Here is a 21927-nt window from a genome sequence, read left to right as displayed (position 1 = left end):
AGGAGGCTTATTTGGGAGGGGGCTTATTTGAGAGGGGGCTTGTTAATCATTCAAATAAAACATATTTAAAAAAAGGCCACAGTGATCTTGGTTTTCTTCGAAAGAATCAACATCAGTATCCTCTTGACTTCTAAGGCGCACAAGGAAATCTTTACATAGACCGTATTTGATGCACATGATCTTATCATCATAACACCCGACAAGAGCGCCACTCAATGCGCATGTTTTCTTTGTTTGACATCAGGGCCTACAAAGGGGGTCTTAATAGAGAGGGGGGCTTATTCAAAACTTTGAAATAAGAATAGGGCGTAATATAGAGAAGGCTTATTAGAGTGGGGTCGGGGCTTAATAGAGCTTTTACGGCATGCCGATTTACAGTGATATACACAGATTCATGATCATTTGAGTTTATTAACGATGACCTCGCAGATTCATTATGACTCGCGATGATTCTCGATCATTCACAATGATTCACGATTCTTAACACTGCTTCATGGCGATTAATCCTGGTTCACAACCATTTCCATTCATTCACAATGGTTCATGATTATGCAGGGACATCGAAAACTTGAAGTGTTTATTGTTTCAATCGAAATTTCAAAGTTAGAAAAAGGAGCTTGCAATCACTGTAGTAAGATTCTGAAGGTGAACATGTTAAATGCGTCCCAGATTCTGGAAGTTTCTTTATGTTCCATTGACAAAACAGCTTATTGCAATTCAACCAATGATGTGAGAAAAGTTTCATGGACATCGGTATCAAACAGTTTTGTCAATAATTGAAAATTTTATCGAATAGAAAACCTTTATTCCCACAATAGCCATTTCTTCAATTGTACGAGTGCATAATTGCTAAATTGTGTGCTGCAGCTTTTTTGAAAAGGTGCCAACTTCCTTTTGGGACAGCCAGAATGAAAATTTGCAAAATTGACTTGCTGATGACGATGAGTCAACATCATTTCATAGCAGGGGCGGATCCAGAGCAAATTTGAATGAGGGGCATTTGGTAGTGGGGGCGCTGAAAATGTTTCAGAAATTGATGACGAAAGTACGCTGTTTACAACAATTTCAGATCCTAACTACTGACAGAAGGCTCTCTATTCACGTTCTAAAGGAAATTTTCACAATAGTTGTGCAAAATCGTTTCCAAAAAGGGACGCTAGACTTGCTTCAACTCGGCGAGGGAGGGGCAACTGCCCCTGGTTGCCCCCCTTAAATCCGCCACTGTTTCGTAGCAACGAGGAACATAAAGCGGGACACTTATTAAAGGAAAATGGGGATTCTTCGCGTAGCATTCTGTTACGGAAACCGTGTCACTTCGTTGGTTACATTCTGTTACGGAAACCGTGTCACTTCGTTGGTTACATTCTGTTACGGAAACCGTGTCACTTCGTTGGTTACATTCTGTTACGGAAACCGTGTCACTTCGTTGGTTACATTCTGTTACGGAAACCGTGTCACTTCGTTGGTTATTTACATACGTACATACTTACCTACTTACTTACTAAATTACGTACCTACTTACTCACTCACTTACTTACCTACCTACCTACTTACTTACAGAATTCCCCCACTCCTATATGTACTCATTCTTCGTACATAAAAATAGGAACAACTAAATACGGGGTCATAAATATGTCAGATGACAAGTAAAGATAAATAATTGAAAAATATGACATTGGCACTGAGAAGTGCTCTCATTAATATTTTACTTGCCCATTATCAAAAAGAGCAACGTCAATTTTAAAATAGCATGGTAAAAAGCACTTGAATATACGTGAACAATATTCATACATCCCACACAGCAAAAAGACTGCACTTTATCAAAACGCTTTCTAGCAACAAGTAGTAGATGGGAGTGATGGTCGGCAGATGTTATTTTCAGAGTTTGTAGGATACTGATGTTGATTCTTTCAAAGAAAACCCAGAGCACTGTGGCATTTTTAAAATATGTTTTATTTCAAATAATTGCTGCTAGTATTCTGCAGATTTAAAAGTCAGTAGAAAATCAACAATGCTTTATTGCTTCCTTTTTTATTGTTCTTCGTCTGCCTATTAACTGCAGAACACAGTGCAGCGCAAAATCATCAACAGATGACAAGGCGTAAAACGTGATGCTACCTGTAGGCAAAACGAGCAAAGTACATTGGCCTACCTAGTAAAGCTAATGCCTGGTAATCAGATCAAGTAATGGTACACACATATTCTAGAACATGCTAGAGAGCTTGGGGTTGAAGTGAAATTGAGATAGAATGAAAATGGCGTTGTATATCTCTAGAAAGACGATTAAATAGACGATCAAAAGATATTGCTATGGATTTGTACGTGTGAAATTTTGCTAACAAAAACATTAGAGCTAACTAAAGAGCCACAAAATTGTACGTGTGAAATTTTGATAACAAAAACATTACAAAAATTTTCTATTTACATAAATTTTGCCGTAGCGAAAATTGAATTCTATTGAAGTATCGCTTTTAATCAAACGCAGAATAGGAAAGTATATCTGTGATACTTGCTATTCTAAAGATGGCTTTTATTTGACGATGGCTGTTGAAAAGGAACATTTTCAAGGATAGTCGATTTAATAGATTCTGGAATATGGCAACAAATTGACTGTTTCAATGCTATTTTGCAGCATTCAGTGCAATCTTGCAAAGGTTGCTTGCCAATGCTATTTTGCAGCATTCAGTGCATCTTTGGTTCTCTTCAGAAAAAGACTGGAATCTGCAAGCGTTTCGTGAAGCAGAACAACGTCCATCTCAAGCAACATTCCTGTCACGCGGCAGGCAGTGTCTTGATCCATATCTTTCTCCAGCAAGGAGTAAATCAGCTCCCCAAGTTCCTCGCGCATCAGTGTCAAGTCGCTGAAACGATTCATGGAAATCAGTTATCAGGTAAAATAAGATTTGCCTCTGTCTTGGAAATCTAATATCCAAGGAATTCATAGGCCATGAGAAATCTGCAGAGCGATATCGCTGCCGCAGCAAAACACTAACAGTTGGTACGACCTGGTAACAGGAAAACAAATTACCTAAATACAATTGAAAAAGGCCACTAATGTGTAGAAAAAGGAGTTCTTTTTCACCCTTCGATTCAGAATACTGTTGGTAAAACTTTTAATAGGCTACGGATTGGGTAACCTCAACAGTCATGTGCTCGTGATTCTGAATGGCCAATTTCCATCCATAACTAGGTAAATATATTTCCTAGCTTTGAGTTTTCGATCAATATTCTGATGTTTTTCATATTCCATTAAAAAGTTTACAATACATATTACATACTACTTTACCTAGAACTACTTTAAAATACCACAAGAACTATACCTTGAGGAGCAAAAGACTATAACTACCCCACGGTGTTTAAAAGAAAAGTTAAAACTACATACAATTTTACAAATCACTACTATAGGAAAAGGAAACTTTTTTGGCATTAGGAGATTTGGTGGTGGTTGCATGCATATGATTGGAACGCAGATGAAACGTAAGGTCCACTCTAGTATTTTCGAGTTCAAGCCATCAGAAAGGTTTTCATTACCGTACAAAAGTAGCTGTGTCAGTCATCGCATAGAGGATACTGATTATTCCGATGTTTTTTTCTTTGAAGTGTATCAGACGAAACGCTTTAGTATGTCTCAAGATGTTTACTATTTTCAAAGGCAATTTCAAGTTATGTGCCGCTAAAATCAATCCCACAACACTTCCTTCCTTCCTAGATCCTGTAAACTTTGGACTCTTACAACCTGTCTTCCCCTCTAGCGACCTAATCCTTTCTCCCTTTCCCTTGGTGGGGCCTAGCAGTAGGCTTATGAGCCGTTCCCTAGCATCATGAAAAAAAATTGATTGAACAAATGCTTAATGTACGATGAACGTCATAAAGGTTCTTAGATCATCAAAAAGTGTCGCACCTTATAAATTAATGTACTATTAAAAACTTTTGAAAATGTCTGGCGGGAGATTCTTCGGACCATATGTGCGATACTATATTATGGCATAAAAATCACACAGAAGGCACAGCTGTGCAGTTGTAAACAACAGTGGAACGTTAGAAAGGTTTCAAACAAATTTCGATGGGTGCACAAGAAAGCAACTTCTATATGTCGAATTAAAGTTGGTCATAAATTTCAGGCTAGTTGGCGATCTTGATTAAATATCAGATACTGATATAGAGTTTAAAATTGCACGCCAACTGGATTTGACATCAAGACATCAAGAACAACTAGGGTGGAAATATGCAGTGTATAGTGTTGCTATGATCGTGACAACATACTTGCGATCCAATGAAGACATTCAACATAAAAATACTGATACGGAAACAATTGATCGATTTCAGAATCTTGGATCCTTATTTAACAACAAATATACTCGATGAAACAAAATATGGAAAGTGAGAATATGCTGACAGGAAATTGTATTCTATGGGCTGGAACATGGAATTTTTGCCAACTTTTTGTCAAAGAGGCAAAATTTGCCTTTGAGAGGAAATGGCCATCGAATAGCCGATGTGAAGAAAGACGATGGGTTATTCGAAATTGCAAACAGAATAAAAGAGACTTTTGTTTTGCACTTATTCACAGGATAAAAGAGCAAAAGTTGAACGCCATTATGGATGAAACAGCGGAAAATACTGATAGAAAAGAAAAAAACAACAGAATGGCGTGTTGAGCAAGTGGACTGGTGTGACAGAAAACAAAGGACTGTGAAGACGATCGTTGAAAGACCTAAGTGCCAGAATGGTCAGGCGTCTATGGGAGTGACACAACAGAGCATGGATGGTTGGTTATTTTTCCAGTCAAAAATTGCGAGCAAAGCCACCCTGAACAATTTTTTCTCATCTCCTTTTTTACTTTTCTAATAATCAAGCCTCCCTGCATATCAAATTTGCTGAACACATTCATTTTGCAAATCAACAACTTTTTGAGCTTGTTCTATTGGCATTACTCGCAGAGTATTTTGCATTTCAAAAAAACAGTAACTGAATGAATGACAAAGACATGCACTTTTCCTTAGAAGAATTATCTCGGTCCGGGTGCTAGACTAAACGTGAATTTTAAAGCAAGTTGAAACATCTTTTCAGCCATATTATGCAAAAAAGTTTCTTAATTTGAGCATTAGCTGAATTTCTGATGTTCAAGGCAGGTGGTTTTGAGAAAACGCCACTCTGCTGCAGCAGGATCTTATAAATGTATCAGTCAACAGCTGAGAGCGAAGCAAAAGATAGACTGAGAGTTTTTATACAGCACACACACACACTGAAACATCGTGCAATCTAGCCGAGATCTTTCTGGAAATTATCCAGAAAGACCTGCAAAAGTCTATTCTCTAAACGAAAGTTCTACCTTTGGTTTAGCAACAAATTTCGCTATAGAGTTGGATGCGAACTTTTGATGATTCAGCATAATCTAACCAAGGCACATTACAGATAAGCATCTGGAAATCTAAAGGAACGGTAAAGATTCGTTGCAGACAACTGCAGTGAGGTACAGTTTGAAGAGTCTTAAAGCCAAAAATATGACATACATGATCTACTAGCAAGCAGGTAGAAGCTTTTTTGACTGGAACATTCGAAGCTTTTTATTGCATTGTAACTTTTAAAAGCAATTCTAAGGAAAGATCATTACAGTAACTTGAAGAGATTTTGAATTGCAAATAGCGCGTTGGAAATTCATGTGCCAGTTTATGAAGAGAAATCTTTTGCAATGCAGAAAAACACTAGCATTCTTTAATCAGGGAGCCGTTTTACATACCATAATATAGCTTATTGAATCTAAAAATGGACAAAAAACAAAAATTGAGAATCTTGAGAAAATAATCCGTCGTAAGTATAACAAATGGAGACATAAAAACAACATCTTTTGCTAGAAAAGAACGCAGTTTAACAATTTTTGCCGCAGAGAGCATTGAAGCAGTACACAGTGTTTGGTATAAACAAGAAAAATAATGCAGTGAGGCTATGCTAGAAATTGCTTCGTTTCTTTAACAAAAATGTCGTCAAGGTGGATTTCCTGGCTAAAAAGGGTTATTACTTGCTTTGACAAATAAGCTTCATTTCGCTGATTGCGAGACACCGAAGATATTTTGCTACCGAAGGCGGATACGGGAGTCAATCGATATTGCCAGCTGTACGCTTTTCGACTTCAAGATTCAACTGAACGACCCAGGGCTAATTCTATCTGCATCATTCTATCTTCAAGGCCTCTTTTGCTGTTTTCTCGGGATAAATCGAATCGCAGCTAACATTTGTAGCTAACAGAAGTGTTGGAGTGACATATTTGCATACAAAAGAAGATGAGCAGGATTTCAAAAGATCGACTAGTTTCATCGTCATATAAAGGAGCTCCTTTCTTCAATGCCAATAGCAATGTTCAAGAATTTGAAATCGTTGGTAAGAAGATTGATCTGGTTGATCGAAAAAGAAAAAAACAAGTAAAATCAATTGACGCTTCACTATGCTCAGACATTGACATGGAAATTTGGCGATTCAAAGCGACACAACAGGAGAACATGCAACTGAGAAAACTAAGGTCACTAGGCACAACACAAGAATTTGACGTACAAGCATTTAGTGAAGGATTGTACAAGGGCGAGCAGCTGGTGAACGCAGGAGGGGAGTATAGTTTGGGTAAATACAAGTCTTTTAGATTATGTTGGAAATATTATTAGAAATTGAAAGCATATAAGTTTATATACATTTGGAATTCAGTATGGCATAATTGACTGCCTTAACACAAAATGCCATTTGAAAAAATTATTTTTTTCAAGTTGACAGGTATATGGTATCTGTGATGACCGAAAGGGAATATTTGCCATGGTATCTCAAAATGCACTTTGATTGATTTTAACTATCTTAATTTGTCTACAGAAGGCGCTGGAGAGAACAGTGGAACAAGACAGACAAGTAAAGGCCTTGAATCTCCGGAAAAGCGAAGTTTATTATCGAAGAAGAGTCCGCAAATTAGGATATCTTTACCATCTGCGCATATACGAAATCCAGGTGACCAGACTGGTGACCTTGATGAAGATGGCCTATTCAAAGAGAAAACGTACATGGTATGCCAACAGTCGTCTTCCAAAGAAGCTAACTGGCGAACCACATGTGTCAATTTTCCTAAAGACACTTGGATGCTAGAGCGGAGACGCCTCTCACACAGGCATTCAAGTCTTGGCTCAACTGTCTCACTTTCATTTGCTCGACTTGACCTCGCTTGCAAGACTCCGGACCAGAGCCTAATGTCAACACCAATAAATGGCGGATACTTTGTCTTCCCACAAAACAAGGACAATTGATTGACAAGTCATAGGTCATAGGGTCATAGGGTTTAAGTTACTATATAAACAAGAGGAACTAATCATTTATTTAGTCTTTTCATGCTAAATAAGGTAATTGCTAAATAAAAGCAATGTTTTTATCTAGGCAAAATTAATCTTTACTTATGTGAAGACTTTTATGCAACATTGGCTAAATGAGTTCACGTTTACATTGCAAGAAATTCTAGGACTGTCCAGTCCTTGGGTCCTTGTTATTGGGCTATTCGAAATATCGTCTAACAAATAAAATCAGTCAGCCAATGAATATCTGTGTGACACAGAAAGATGTGACAGGTTATGCAGCAATAACAGATCCATACCCATGTGGTCATGCCAACACTTGTTTAAAAAACCAAACACTATCCCTACCAGGGCATAATGACGGAGGGGGAGGGAGCTACAGCCCCAATCAGACACAAAATTTTTCAGTAAATTTTGTAATTTTTCACTGCTTTAGCAGAATTTTTAGGAAAATGTTGTCTTCAGCCTTGCCCCAAAAATTATCTTCTGCAGTGCCCCTAAAAAGCAAATCAACCGCTAAAAGTTTTTAGGAAATGTGCTGTCACCCTTTTCACTAGATGGCCTGCCTGTCTCCAAAAGTGAGCTGTTTACAATTTTTCACCAAAAAAATAATCATACAATATTTTTAAACTGAATATTTGTTTTGAGCAAGAGCTAACTAAATAGTAGAACAGGTAACCAGATATTGATTATTCCACCTTGCGCAGACAGCCATACAAGAAAAAATATGCAGTTAGCTAGAGTGATTGACTCCTGTAACTATTATTGAGTGACAAATTCATATAATCTTGATTGCCAAACCATTTCCAGCAACTAACTAGCTACCTAACACACTCCTGTAGTCTTCCAGGAGATTCATAGGATCCATAATTTTTCAAAACAGATTGTCCTAAACCACTACTAAAATCCACCTAAACCCAAAGAATAAAAATGAGTACATTAGCATTTGGTAGAAAGTTATCAGTTGGTGGAAGAGAAAGACTAAATCAATTCTTTATAGGGGAAATGGAGTCTTGTAAGTTTATCTCATTCTCAAGAAGAGGTTAATTAAGTAACTTATAAGAGTTCTGACCTGAAGGGAAGTTTCTTATTTGTCGTCAGCTCATCAATGACAGATGCAATGTGTTTATGTAGAACTGGTGCAGAAACAAGAAGTTGTAGGACTACATCTTTATTTTGCTCCATCAAGATGCCTGTAATGAGTTCAGCTTTGGAAGGGTGTACCTCAGCAACTCGCTTGTATAAAAAATTGCCAATGAATGTATTGATATCTTCATCATTTAGCTCTGACTTTGACAGCTTTTCAAGTTGCTCTTGTTTGAATCTACAGCAAGCAAAAAAAATATTTATGATGAAATCACTTAATCGTAATTTTCAATGAAGCTAATTGTGCTTAAGGTTTCAGATACTTGCAGTTTGGTGTGTAAAACTGTTTAGGTTATTAAGTTTTGCTGAATTGTTTGGTTTTTTTCTAGCCAAATCAAAATTTGTTTTGCTCAACTGATGGCTAGTACTTTGTTTTACTTAACAGTCAGTTTGCAATCTTTGTAGATGGAGATGTTCTCTCCCTGATACCATGACTTGCCATAATTTGCAGAAGCACTACCTTCTGTAGCTGACCACAACATTGCAATAACCCATAAAAGAAATTGTATGTTTAGTAACTAGTTGGAAATAGAACAGTGTACCAAAAAAGCCACTTTTGCAAACTCATTCTTTGTTAAAGAAAATTCTGAAAAATTATTTGAAACTTTCCTGGATAAAGGCTACCCAGAAGATAATTATCATATTCAAGATCATATTGACCTGTTTTAGTTTTGACATTTAAAGTTTGTGCAAAAGGCCAATAAATGTTTATTAAAAAGTTTGCTGGAATTGCAATGTTTAAAAAGGTTGCTGGGCTGGCAATGTTTCATCAAAATTTGCAAGTCAAACAGAAAAGACCACAACCAATTGCTTTTTCATGGTGAAGCCTTGTGTAGCCTTCAGTGCTCTACAGTCATTCTCCTAACTGCTTAATTTCTATAGCAAGGCAAACAGACAAGCTGTATTTACAAAAACTAGTTTGCCCAGATAAAATTTTACTTGTCTATGGGTCAAAATTTACTCAAAAATCAACAGTGCACAAAAACATACAATTACGAAAATTTCAAAATTATTAGGCAAGCAAGTGCTTCTCTTCATTTGAGTGTTTTGGAATCTGTTTACATCAAAACAAAGATTTCAATTTGTGCAGACAGAAGGAACTTGATTTTCAGTGAGGGTTTAGTGGTGGCTGATTGATAAAGAACAGGAAACCAATCAGATATGCCATTCTTCTTCTCAAGTTACTTTTGACCTGGATCTGGATACAAATTTCTCCTTACCTTTTAGTCATTATTCAAACATTATTTTTTGAGGGCTTTCATAATTTTATGAAAAATGATTCATTATGATATATTTCTGCTTTTTCTGTGTGTTTTTTAAAAATATTTATCTTGAAGGTGCCTATCTAGCCTGGTATTAAATGGATGTGTATGAGCTCTAAGGCCTTCGGTTTTTAATAGAGCTATATTACATGGGAGAGCTAGAGCATATGTTGATTACAGGAATATATACTGTACATATGTAAACACTTAACTTAAAATAGAGAACAATATTTTCTGTGCAAGAGTGATGATACCACTACTCACTTCTCAAGAAGCTCTTTTGAATCTAATTTCTTTGATGTTGGACCAGTTCTGATATCTTCCTGTCTATCATTTTCTGAACAGAATTTAACAAAGTTCTCAAATTCAGTGGGCTTTGATAGGATATGGCTAAGGTCCTCTTCATTGAGCTTAAGTAATTCATCTGATACTTTCTGAGAGTTTAAACCAGGATATATTCGATCAAGTTGCAATATAAGCTCTTCCTTTCTTTTCAACAAATCATTATGTTCTGTATCTTTACCGTGCTTGACTTGCTTGGAATTGCTTAAGCTTTTAAGGCAAGTTCTGTTGGTGTCGTTGGAGGCAGCATGACCATCTTCCAGCAACTTAGCAGCCTCCTTCAACCTTCTTTCCAGCTCTTTTCGGTCTTCTTGAAGCATTTTCCACAGTTCTTCAAAATCGGACCCAGAAAGAACTATACCAGTTACCTTCTCTAACGTATCAATATCTTCTATTTCTAGATGTCTTTCAGCAAATCTAAATACTTCATCGCCTACCTTGTCAAGGTTTGATGAAGCAGTCCCCATTTTGAATGCGACTCACAAGTCACAAGTAAACGTGGCACATTAAGAAGAAACGCATAATGATGTTTATACAATGCTTTTAGTAAAATGTCATCATCTGGACGTTGATAATATATCTAGCCATGCATCCTTTAATCTTATCATTTTGTTATCTGATACCATTTACATTTACAGCGTTGTTCAGCCTTGGTAATGTGTGAGCCTCGGGTCCAAAAAGAGTCTATGCTCAACCAACTCTTCTGTTGAAGTTTTGTGTACTGTCATGGCGGAGAAACGATGTTTTGGCGGGAATCGTGGCTAACATCTAGGTATAACTTATCTGTTCATAGAGGTAAGTCCTGTATGGAACCTGTCCCATTTGCAAGTGAGAATACAATTTAGGTATAGTTATAAAAGTGTGTGTCTGTCGAAATCTGAAACATTTAAAACACACGGTATTTATAAGAAACAGTAAATTTAAGTTCAGGCTGGCCTTGCTGTTCTTAATTTGTTCTTAAATTATAAGATCGTATGCAATGAAATTGCTAGTTAGCATGCTCTGCAGGTATTCCGGCTTAATCTTCAAGGTTGGAAAATTCACCGGAAAATTTGCAGGCAAGTTTTAAAAATCACCAAAAAAGAACCTCTTGGAAAAATCTCCTCGTTTCTTAGATGAATTTTTTAATGGGGTTTCACAACATTGTTCATCGTTGCATTCTACAGGAGCTCAGGTTGTTCTTAATTTGTTCTTGATTTTTGACCAATTCTGAGGCATATGTGTTCTTAAAAATTTGTTCTTATAAAGAAAAGTGTAATGTAATAAAAATATTTCACCACCTTGGGTGCACAACCAGACTGGAAACTTTGTTTCTTGCACTAATAAGTTTACTTTAAATTTTTTTGACTGAGCGCACATTTAGAAATTTGTATTGTCAATAATGCAGGCCTTCCTGGGAATGAATTAGCACAAGTGTGGCATTTCGCACCCCTAGACTGTTTTAGGCCTGGAGTGCTTATTTCTACTACATAGTATATGGAGCCTTAAAAACCTGCATTTTTAAGTCATTTCTTCAATTTTCACCCAACTTTAACAATGACTATCTCTGGTGGCATAACGATTAAGGAAAGCTTATGAATTAGCCAGGGATCTTTATAAATTTGATGCTCGAAATGTTTTAGATGCAGTTCCATGCAATCTGTCTTGCCACCAACAATGGTGGCAGTCTTCATGAAACCCTCTAAAATGTTAATGTTTTGGCCCCAACTTTAAAAAATGTCTCATTAAAAGGAATATGAAAACAGTTAGGAAAACAACACCATTTGAAAACGGCATGATTTGAAAACGGCATGATTTGAAACAGCACAATTTGAAAATGGCACCATTTGAAAATGGCACCATTTGAAAACAGCATGATTTGAAAACGGCACAATTTGAAAACGGCCACTTTGAAAATGGCACGATTTGAAAATGGCACAAAACGTTTCATTGCAAATGTTTGAAACAGAACAATTCTATTGCAGATCTCCCTCTGTTTGAATCCAGAGTGCCATCGTTCTGTTTCCAAATGCAACCCTTAACAATTTTGTGCTTTTGTCACAACTTGTCGTTTTCCAAATTTTTCCGTTTTCAAATAAAAAAGGATACAACATTGAATATTTTTGAGGTGTGTACCAGCACATGCGAGTGCCATTGCACGCCTTTTCCAAGAAGGCCTGATAATGTAAAACGTTATTAAAAAGGGAATTTGCTTGGCCAATATGCAAAAGTGCACAGATGGAAGATTTGATTGTGTGGGCAATATATTGCTTGCACACTATAAAGTTTTCAGTCTGGGGTGAACATGGGTGGTGGGTTTTCTACAACTACCACAACAATGCATTGCCCGTTATCACCCAATGACATCATTACCCATACTGTCTATTGAGTTTCTCGATTTCAATGAACTAACAACAAACCAGGTCTGATGTTTTTTCTTTTGCAATTCAAAAAAATTAAGTATTAGAGTAATACACTGACTTTCAAGAGCCGCCAATATATGTGTCACTTTGTTTTAGATTGAATTGGTGAAAGGTTGTTCAACAACTTTGACACCAATGTTATATTCTTGAAGCTTCTAGAAGCCTGTTCTTATATTTTGAGATCTAGAGTATCCTCTAGTCTTTGTAACATTTAATGATTTCCCAAAAGTCAACTGTGAAAGACAGCGTGAACAGCATTTTGACATCAACCATATCAGAACTGGCTAATTTTTTTCTGATAGTGCTTTTCCATATAACACAATCTGTAGTTTTTTTTAATCTATTCAATAGTTTCAAGGATTTTAAGTTTGCTCGAATGTCAGTGTAGTGATTCACCACCCAGGGTTTGTGGGTTCCAGACCTGCACATTTCACTTTTGAGGGCAACACCCTTGGGCAAGGTGTTAACACAAATTGTGCCTATCTCCATCCAGTAGTATAATTGAGTACCTGGTCCATAGTTAAATGCACCTTCTGTGGCTGCACTTCTGTTTTAGCAACTAGAGGGTATTGTGGAAGGTCAGTAGAATAGCCTTTGGGTAGATACCAAACTATACACCATCATTGGATCATTGTTCACTTCCCTGTTACCTGCCTCAATCAAAGAAGAATTGACCAAAATATTCAAGTTGAAAGGTTTTGGAGCCCATGTAGTTTCAGAGCCTTTCCAGTCAAAACTTGCAATCCAGTTTCATAATTTTCATGAGTGTTGCATTGTAATCTTGTATGCTTTGACTTTTTGGGAATTATTGGAAGCATTTTCAAAGTGCCAAGTGGTTTCAATTTTGTGGGACAATGTGATCATGGAGGCAGACCATGAGCCAAGTTCACACTTATTGGAATATAAGGAACAAATAAGCAAGTTGTGGATGCTTATAACAAGTGTAAATCGAGATTAATTTTTGTTTATCTAATTTCCATCTGTTTCTATTATAGCATTGGAGAAATATGAATAATTTGAAGACCCTGATAGAAACTTTAGATAGAAGACAGTATGAAGTGCTTGATGGTCCAAATCAGGTGGGAAGGTTTGCATTGAGATTCTGTTTGTCTACTTTCATGTTTAACCCCCACTTTTAGACATAATTTTTCAAACAATGTTTTTTTAACATGAAGACTTAAGAATGCCATTGTAAACTGAATTTTTATAGAAGAGCAGCACAGTCAGACCTCTCTTGAAACAAAACCAACATAACATTGTATGATTTTTGCATCTCAGTTTTAGTTGTTTAACCATTTTTTTTATCTGAGCTCCGAAGATCTTACTCTGTTTGATATCCTATATTCTAATTTGCTCTTTATCATAGCTTTGTTAGCTGTAAAATCAGCACTCATTTTTGCCATAATTCATAGATATAAGGCTCATCAATAAACATGTTAAATATAGAAACATTTTGACAAATGACATTTAAAGAATTTGTTAAGAGTAAGTTTGTTGATAGCAAAATGTGTTATGACATGTAAAAAATTTTTAACACCAGATTTTCAGCTTCACATATTTTATGCAATCAACAAATCATATACATGTATGCACTAACGGTTTTAGGGAGAAGAAAAAAATGCTTACCTTGTTTACAAGCTGGCAGCTGTTGAATGTGAAAAGCAGCTCGAGGAACGGAGAAAAATAAGACATGCAAGGTTACTTAATAGAGTTGCAGAAATTGATGATGAGCTTAAGGTTTGGCCTTTAACATATTATTAGCAGCTATTTATTTTAAGTGATTTTGTTTTTGTTCCACACTGGTTGTAATCTTTACATCATAAATTTCCATGGATATCTTTTCAACTGTTTTTTTGTTTTTCAAACCTGTTTGCAGTTTAACACCTATTTATAGATTCAAAAGATACTATACTTTCTCACTTAAAAGGTATACTAACCCAAGCGAAAATGAAATTATTGACCAAAGTAATGATTGTGGGCGAAAGTGAAGAAAAAAGGGAGGGAAATCACCTCAGGTTTCAAATTGATTGCAATCTTTTCTTGCAGTTTCTTTGTAGGGAATTTTAAGTAAACTTTCTTTGCTGCAGTAAACTTGCAGTTATTTTCTTAAGCAAAACTAATCCTTGTAATAAAACTTTTTCAAGGGAAAATGCCACTTGTCCTGATAAAGGCCAATAAAAAGATATTTATGTGTGAGATATTTTCAGTTGACACAAATAAATTGGCTAGTATCAGTTTCTCTGGTAATGTTGGCGCCATCTTATATTTGTATATAAACAACACAAACATTTTGGTCTGTAGACGGGACTGTATTGGCTTCTTTGAATTTTGAGGAAACGATGTGAACCCTCTTGAGCACTATACTACAGCTATGTCTTCCACTGTTTTGCTATTTTACTACTTAAATGCTTCTTAAAATTTTATCAATGCATGACGAAAGCTACCTTACCTGTTTGCAATGCTAATGTAGAAAAGTATGTTTTCTTCAAACACAGGCGAAAAAATTGAAAGAACCAAGTTTTACCAGACCACAGGTCCAAGACGCTGATTTGCTTGCATCTCCCACAAGAAGCATGAAGATGCCTGCAGTCATGGATCACAACTTCAACCGTGTTGGGGATGATGACGACATAACAGAAAGCAAAGAAGCAAGTGCTCTTGTGGAAACGTTTTCAAAGCTTGAGGACTTGAAGAATCAAGAGAAAATGCTCGAGGGCTGGTACGGATCAATGTCAGATCAACTGGAGCAGGAGCAGAGGAAATTAACTGAGAAATTCAATGAAATGCGTGTGAAAATTTTACAGCAGAAGCAGTATTATCTTAAAACTAGCCAAGAGTACATTAACAATATTAGCTCAAGTTCAGAAATGAATGGACGACATATTGAACACGAGACTAGTGCCACGAGGGTAATTGAGGATACACACTTGGAACCACAGCACCAGCTAGAGGCTGAGGTTAAGCAGAATAAAATGGCCAATCAGCATTTTTCAGATGCTAAATGGAAACAGGCTTCGCCAAAACGTTCTTTGTTTTTTGATGACATTATTAATAAGGAGCCTTCGCGCCAAAAAACTGCTTCGGCTGTTCAGAACCGGAAAGGCAGAAGATACGTGGCCTTCAGAGAGACTGAACCTGTAGAACATGGGCAAAGTCAGGCTGGAGAGAAAGCCATAGAAGTGAGCGAGAATGAGATGCTGGTGAAGGAGCATTCAGGTAGCCCTGTAGCCTACGATTTGAGTGGTCTCATCGAGAAAACACTTACGATATCGCCTATACAGGATAAACCATTGACTGAAAAAGCAAAGTCTGCAAGCAGATCGTCTTTGCAAATGAAGCATAGATTTTACGCAGAGGTTCAAGACAAGAGCAATAATTCTTCAGCAAATATCAGTTCGTCGACTCCGATTAGTAAAGGCAGTTCATTTGAAACTAGAGAAGGAGAATACAAAGGCATAAAAAGAGGAAGAATACCTGGTTTTGAAAACACGAATGAAATTCAATTGTCGAAGGTAAAGGTGTTTTTTATGACGAAAACAGAATTGAGCACTCGCTAAGAATTAAAGCTTTCGTGATTTGCTCGTGTAACAACTCATCGAACGTCAGTTTTATCGTCGTTATCGATTCTCTTGCAACTGACGTCTCTGTTAAATTTGTGTCATTTTTAACCAGTTGGCTCAAGCTTTACGCTGAAATTGTTCTTCTTGACAATATCAGCATGGTTTCTTTTGTTACACAAAACCCAGGAAATTAAAGGCCAAACGGGCCAAATTCCGGAAGTCTTGATAAACTCGAGCATTGACAAATCTCGGACTTCAATGTTATGAAATAGAATCCTTTACTTTTCATGCAGTGCACCATTGCAAAATGTTTGTTTCTCAGCTTTTGCCAAGTGAATTAAAATCAACAATCTGTAACTTGTTTTTCTCTCGCAATTTAGCGAAGCTGTGATTTTCTTTTTGCCGCTGCCCAAGGGCACCTGACGAGGAAACTTATGAACACTGACAAAGTCCAGGAGCTTATCAAGACAATCAAGGTAGAAAGAAAGTTGTTTTGTTTTTATGAGAGATTTGATGCTTTTCGTAAGAGTTTATGCAAGCAGGGTGTTGATAATGCACATCGATAATCCTGCTCGTCATGAGTGTCACGTCATTAACCACTTATAGCTTCGATCAAGAAGTCTTGAAAGTAACAAAAAATAGGTATCGAATTCGCGGGAAATGAAGAATCAAACGACTATAAGGAAAGCATTCAAGAGAGATGCTTGCAACGTTTGACTCTGTGATGCAAAATAACGAAAGCAGTTTGCGGCCAGGCTTCTTTTTTCCCCACCATCAAGTGTAGGCCAGCAGTTGATACTCGAGTTAAGACTGGGCTGGAACGGTGTTTTTTCTTACTGTGTGTCATTTGCATCTTCTCGGATGCGCATTTGCCTAAATTCCCAATGTTGTTTTGCCAGTCTCCATTTGTATTGACGGGCTCTGTTCAAGTGACTGAAGTGTCGTTTGATTTAAGCACTAATTCGTATTTTGGGCGTTTTTACTACCATAGGACACAAGAGTAGTCTTGCGTGATTTGGAAAAGGAAGCAACGGTTAGCAAGAAGTTGCATGAATCCAAAGCAGACTTTGCTCTAAAAACGACATTGCTTCACGAGGTACGGTTTTTCTTTTTGTTTAGGTGGTTCAAATGCGATTACTTCTGATAAATTTTGCTATTTTGGGATTGAGCTTTTTTGGCCTATTTCTGCTACTTCTATTAATTTCAAGAACCATTGATTTCCAAGTGTTTTTTCTCATATTTTTATCCACTGATCCTAATTCCTATTTAGTTTCACTGTTACTTCTTAAAGATCTGTCTCACTTTTATTCTATAAAACCAGAAAGCTTTTTATTCCATTTTCTTATTAGCTTATAAAGTTGATAGCACTTGCTCTCCTAAATATGACTTCGACGATAAATGCAATTATTACATTATCTGATGGTGCAACCCATCTCCGCATCAAGTATAATTCCAGCACGACTCTCACGGAGACTTCAACCAAACTTGGCTCTGATCTTTGCTCAAACAAAGTTAATGCTACGATAGATGTGATTTTTTAGTCAAATATCGGGTAAAAATGAACTTAAAAAGAGACAAAAATACTAGATAGATTATGGATTGAGTAGACTAAGGGTAGTTAAACAGACTCCAGAAATTCACGTAATTTTCTTATTTTTTTAGACAACAACCTATAAATTTAACCCGCATTTAAAGGAAGGCTAAATTCTTCGTCCCAGTTTACTTCTGGCCGCAAAAATAAATATGATTCACCGTAACAGCTGCGATTGTTGCCTGCAGTGCTCTTTGCTCTTTTCCAGCTGCAAAATGCACAGAGCAAGCTACATTCGATATTCATGGCCTACTCGCCGGCAGCCAAAGTTGAGATGATGAAGAGATCTAGAGCTGCAGCAGTGGATCGTGAGAACAAACACCTTTTCAAGGCAAGCGCTCCATGTTGTTTACGTAAAAGCAGAAAAATCTTTGATGCTTTTATTCTCATCCTGTAACCAAATTCTCTGCAGCGTTATTGAGTGGATCAGAAGTGACTCCAAGGCCCGAGTAAAATTTCTGACCCTCCAAAAAAGTCAATTAAAAACAGCAGTTCTGAATTTCATGATTAAAGCTTAAATGTATCTGTTATGCTGCTACCTGTAATTTTCACCTTTTGTTAATCTTAAATTCTATAGCACATATTTTTTTCGCAACGCAGGATAGAAGTTCGTCTTTGAACCAACCAAAGAGACTCTCTACAGCAACTCGTAGGACGCTGCGTAGAAGACAAGAAACTTCCCTGTATCCTTTGATCGTTTCATTGTTGTACCCAGGGTAGTTTCATTGCTTCATTTGCGTGGTTTGTCTGCTGTTAAATTTCCAATCCTTTGCGCGTTTTCTCAGATTAAGACCTTTTCATCTCAATGTGAAATTGCTGTGTGTGCTATTTGCTAATTGAGAGTGTGATTTATTGCTGGTCTCAGGTCATCTACAATGCCTGCCAAAAGTCTTGGAACACTAACGTGAATTTCCAAAGTCAAAATCAATCATCCCCCTCTCCCCCACAGAACAATGTTGGGTTACTATCAAACGGGTTAGGATTTTAGAAAGCACTTCTTTTGCGCTTCTTTTATGATATTTCTCTAAATTACCAACATTGTTTTAGGGGGAATGGTGCGGAACTAGTAATTTTTTTCATGAAAGGAATGAAAGATATCAAATGCAGCGTAAATTGCTGGGTGTTCCAAGTACTTTTGGAAGGCATTGTAGTTGTATTTTCAAGCTTTTCCAATAAGACTGTCAGTGTCGGAATTGCAGGGTTATAATATCGTTTGTCGGCAAATTTGTTTGTTTTTGGAGGTTTCGCCCCTCCCCCCCCCCTCTTAAAAAGGAATTCCGCCTCTGAAGACTGCGTTGCTTCGATGGCTCCATATCGCACCCCTCTTTTCTGTTTCTTAACACGATTTAGACATGATAAAAGCATACCTAGACCCCATACCTCACCAGCGACCAAGAACGTCCAAACTGGAAGAAAAGAAAGAAAAAGCTGGGACATTAGGTGAGTTGCTTATTTGGACTTACATACCTAATATTTGGTAATATACACACCTAATTTAGTTGGATTACTCATGTCAAAAAAGGTCTAATCATAGATTGAATTGATATTTGCTCTTTGTTTCCAGTTTTTAATCCGGAATTCCGCCAATTTTCTCGCCAGTTTTATTCACATTTATAATTGTGTAGGTGGATGCTATATTACTGACGTATAAAGAAACCAATGTGTCATATCTTATCTTTTTTAGATCGTTGAGACCAACACCAAGCAGCAGCTCTCCTTTTCAAATCTCACGAACAAGGTAAGCCCCTGCAGCAAATTCTCGCAGCAAGCACGGCGTATCTTGGGATCTACGGTGCGTCAGACATATCCCGTAAACATATCTAATCCATAGAACTGCTGCTGTAAACATAGAATTGCTGCTGGAGAAGCCTATCTAGAAGTATTCATATCAATGATGTATAATTTGCAGCAACATTATGGAAAAGAAACTTCTTGACCGGGCTGGTAAAAGTAGACCAACTTGACTAGTCTGACGATGTATCACTTGAATAATGTGTCATTTTATCGATGAAAACAACTTTTTTAGCCAAACCAGTAGATAGTAAACAATTCAAGTAAAAAATTGCAATTTTAGACTAGCAGTTCAGCCTTCAACTCATCAGTATTCAACATATTCAACCATTCACATTCACATCGCCGTAACACTTGAACTGGCCTCTTTGCTAGTACTCTCGTCTCAGTGTCTCATAAACAGAACGAGAATACACAGGGCAATCTTCACACTCACAGTCCTGCTCTCAGAAATGGCCTGACCAAACGGTTTTCAAAACAGCGCTCTTTGGCCTACATAGGTGAACCCTCAACCAATCAAGTCACTACTGCTTGTGACATGTCATGATGACCCTTTCGACGAGGTCCTACTCCTCAGATTGAGCAGGATTGCCCTTTGTTCTAGTCTATTGTGAAGCAGGACCAAATTTGCAAAAGCCTATTGTGAAGCAGGACCAAACATAGGGTATCATACTTATAAGCAGGACCAAAATACAGGGTTGCCGTATTAAAAAGCAGGACTCGGGACGCCTGTATCAGCTCGCGGAACTGGGAGCTGTTTATCAAATAGAATTTAAAACTTCCTTTTTCAAGTGAAGGAATGATTTTATTGATTCCAGGAAATCGTGTCTTTGGAAATTCTTGCAGGACCTTTAGCTTCGTCACTGCATTCAATTTGTTCTAATAAACTCAAGATTGCAAAAGTGCTTCCGTTATTAAGTCAGGACCAAAAAAGAACCTCGATAACTATGGAACAGGGCTCGCGCCACCAATTCTAAAGTGGGGGGCGGGCAAAAAGGGGGTACCTATCTTGTTCTTGCAACAAAAGGGGTATTTGGGGGGCAATGTTTCTTCCAATGCTCCAAATACGATAGTATATGTTTAGAGGCATCAGAAAAGTTTAAAAAAAGCTGGAATTTTTCAAAGTGATGTTTATGTTTCAAAGGGATGTAGCTTTTCAAAAGTATTTCTGAAGTTTATAGAGCAGGTTCTGGTACATCTATTACAAAGAAAGCGACCAAATAAAATTGCTAGGCAGGTTTGGCAGAATAACTCTGACAAAGCAAACTAGCCATACAGTTTATTGACATTTGCCCTGGAAAAGAATTCAGTAAACTTTGATGACCAACTTGACTTCCTGGTCAAAAAAGAAATGACCTTACTTGTGCATTCGGGATAGTGTGTTTGGAATTACCCTTGATATGATGATGTTTTGAATTACCCTGAGCCATGCCAGTAAAGAAACTTGGCTTGAGAGAAATATTTTTAATGACAGGCATTACAAAGTAAGGAAAATTCAGTTAATAGATTCGGGATTTTAGCAAAGGGAAACATTTTTTTAAAGGCAAGGACCAGACAAGCCCATTCAAATAGTCAATACGTTTCTGCCATTCCTAATTAATCTGCCATTCATTGATTGGTGCTTTGCCATTTGGTGGGTTGTTCAATACCCTTCAAACCTCCATATTATATTGCAGAATAGATGTAACAATTGCCAATTCTAGTTTTAATATTTTATCACTCATTGTCAATAGATTTCTTGTAGCTATCAGCCGACCACAATTTGCCAAAGAGAAGAAAAATTGCTTGCCTTTTACAATTTACACTTTTCTACATTAAATTATGAACACTTTATTGCTCTTTGGCACTGACAAAACTTGGCTTAAATCCAAAGGTCTTAAATACAGCAATGAACCATTTTATGTTACTTTATTAAAACAGTTTTCATTTTTTTTCAGAGAACAGAAGCAAGTCACAGTACTTAAAGAGGTGGAGATTGGTAATATCCCAGAGACTTCAATGCAACGAAAAAGGCAAACTGGGCCACCAAAAAAGGTGTCAAGAAAGAGAATGGTATTAGCAACAACTTTAAATAGGAGGGCAAACTCTCCAAATGGTTAGCGCTTTCAATGTCTATCCACCTGTGAAGCAGTATTTTTTTACTAGTAGGTAATTCAATGGAGTACAAGTTTGCAGTAAGTCTGTCAAGCAGAATTATGAATTTTAGGATTACATAGTATGGCTGCTAACATACTACGTTAATTTTTATGGAGTTAAAATACTTGTAGAGGTGGATAAAGCACAAAAAGATTTTAGCATGTTTTGTCTTCCTTTTCTGTCCAACTTTCTTTCTGTCCCATCATTACATGGCCAACACAACTCAAGGGAAGTTGATATTAATAGTGCCACAATACATTTTGAGCACTCATTTAAGGTGCCAGCTTATCTTTGTGGTATATACAATTAACTCTATAAAATAAATTAATTCCTTTTTTTAATAGCAATAAACTGATTGAGATGATTGTACCTACT

At 37.0% G+C, this 21927-nt stretch overlaps 3 protein-coding genes across 3 annotated transcripts; 2 read left to right on the top strand and 1 right to left on the bottom strand.

The window, feature by feature from the left end:
* Positions 1–1675: 1675 nt before the first annotated feature.
* On the bottom strand, positions 1676–10722 carry LOC135691919 (uncharacterized). The gene is made up of 3 exons (XM_065209921.2): positions 9995–10722; positions 8395–8646; positions 1676–2861 (listed from the first exon to the last, which is right to left on the bottom strand). The coding sequence occupies exons 1-3, from the start codon at positions 10537–10539 to the stop codon at positions 2669–2671; spliced, it is 990 nt and encodes a 329-aa protein (XP_065065993.2). The 5' UTR covers positions 10540–10722; the 3' UTR covers positions 1676–2668.
* LOC135691920 (uncharacterized) lies at positions 3373–8389 on the top strand. Its single transcript, XM_065209922.2, has 2 exons — positions 3373–6615; positions 6856–8389. The coding sequence occupies exons 1-2, from the start codon at positions 6282–6284 to the stop codon at positions 7278–7280; spliced, it is 759 nt and encodes a 252-aa protein (XP_065065994.2). The 5' UTR covers positions 3373–6281; the 3' UTR covers positions 7281–8389.
* An 11-nt stretch (positions 10723–10733) lies between the features above and the next one.
* Positions 10734–21713, top strand: LOC135691918 (uncharacterized). Its single transcript, XM_065209920.2, has 11 exons — positions 10734–10867; positions 13470–13553; positions 14080–14211; positions 14970–15986; positions 16415–16510; positions 17026–17130; positions 17834–17956; positions 18226–18308; positions 18976–19065; positions 19310–19363; positions 21354–21713. The coding sequence occupies exons 2-11, from the start codon at positions 13482–13484 to the stop codon at positions 21514–21516; spliced, it is 1935 nt and encodes a 644-aa protein (XP_065065992.2). The 5' UTR covers positions 10734–10867; positions 13470–13481; the 3' UTR covers positions 21517–21713.
* Positions 21714–21927: the final 214 nt, after the last annotated feature.

This window comes from Rhopilema esculentum, chromosome 13 (genome assembly GCF_057945365.1).
Source record: "Rhopilema esculentum isolate cy_ngs chromosome 13, ASM5794536v1, whole genome shotgun sequence".
Classification (NCBI taxonomy): domain Eukaryota; kingdom Metazoa; phylum Cnidaria; class Scyphozoa; order Rhizostomeae; family Rhizostomatidae; genus Rhopilema; species Rhopilema esculentum.
Note: the sequence above shows the minus strand (reverse complement) of the source record. Positions and strands in the feature narration are given on the sequence as shown.

Coding starts and splice junctions, on each gene's coding strand:
- LOC135691920 (XM_065209922.2), top strand. CDS start 6,282: ATGAGCAGGATTTCAAAAGATCGACTAGTTTCATCGTCATATAAAGGA. Junction 6,616..6,855: donor AGGAGGGGAGTATAGTTTGG/GTAAATACAAGT, acceptor ATTTGTCTACAG/AAGGCGCTGGAGAGAACAGT.
- LOC135691919 (XM_065209921.2), bottom strand. CDS start 10,539: ATGGGGACTGCTTCATCAAACCTTGACAAGGTAGGCGATGAAGTATTT. Junction 8,647..9,994: donor TCAAAAGAGCTTCTTGAGAA/GTGAGTAGTGGT, acceptor TGCTTGCTGTAG/ATTCAAACAAGAGCAACTTG. Junction 2,862..8,394: donor AATAAGAAACTTCCCTTCAG/GTCAGAACTCTT, acceptor GAATCGTTTCAG/CGACTTGACACTGATGCGCG.
- LOC135691918 (XM_065209920.2), top strand. CDS start 13,482: ATGAATAATTTGAAGACCCTGATAGAAACTTTAGATAGAAGACAGTAT. Junction 13,554..14,079: donor TGCTTGATGGTCCAAATCAG/GTGGGAAGGTTT, acceptor TAACGGTTTTAG/GGAGAAGAAAAAAATGCTTA. Junction 16,511..17,025: donor AGCTTATCAAGACAATCAAG/GTAGAAAGAAAG, acceptor TTACTACCATAG/GACACAAGAGTAGTCTTGCG.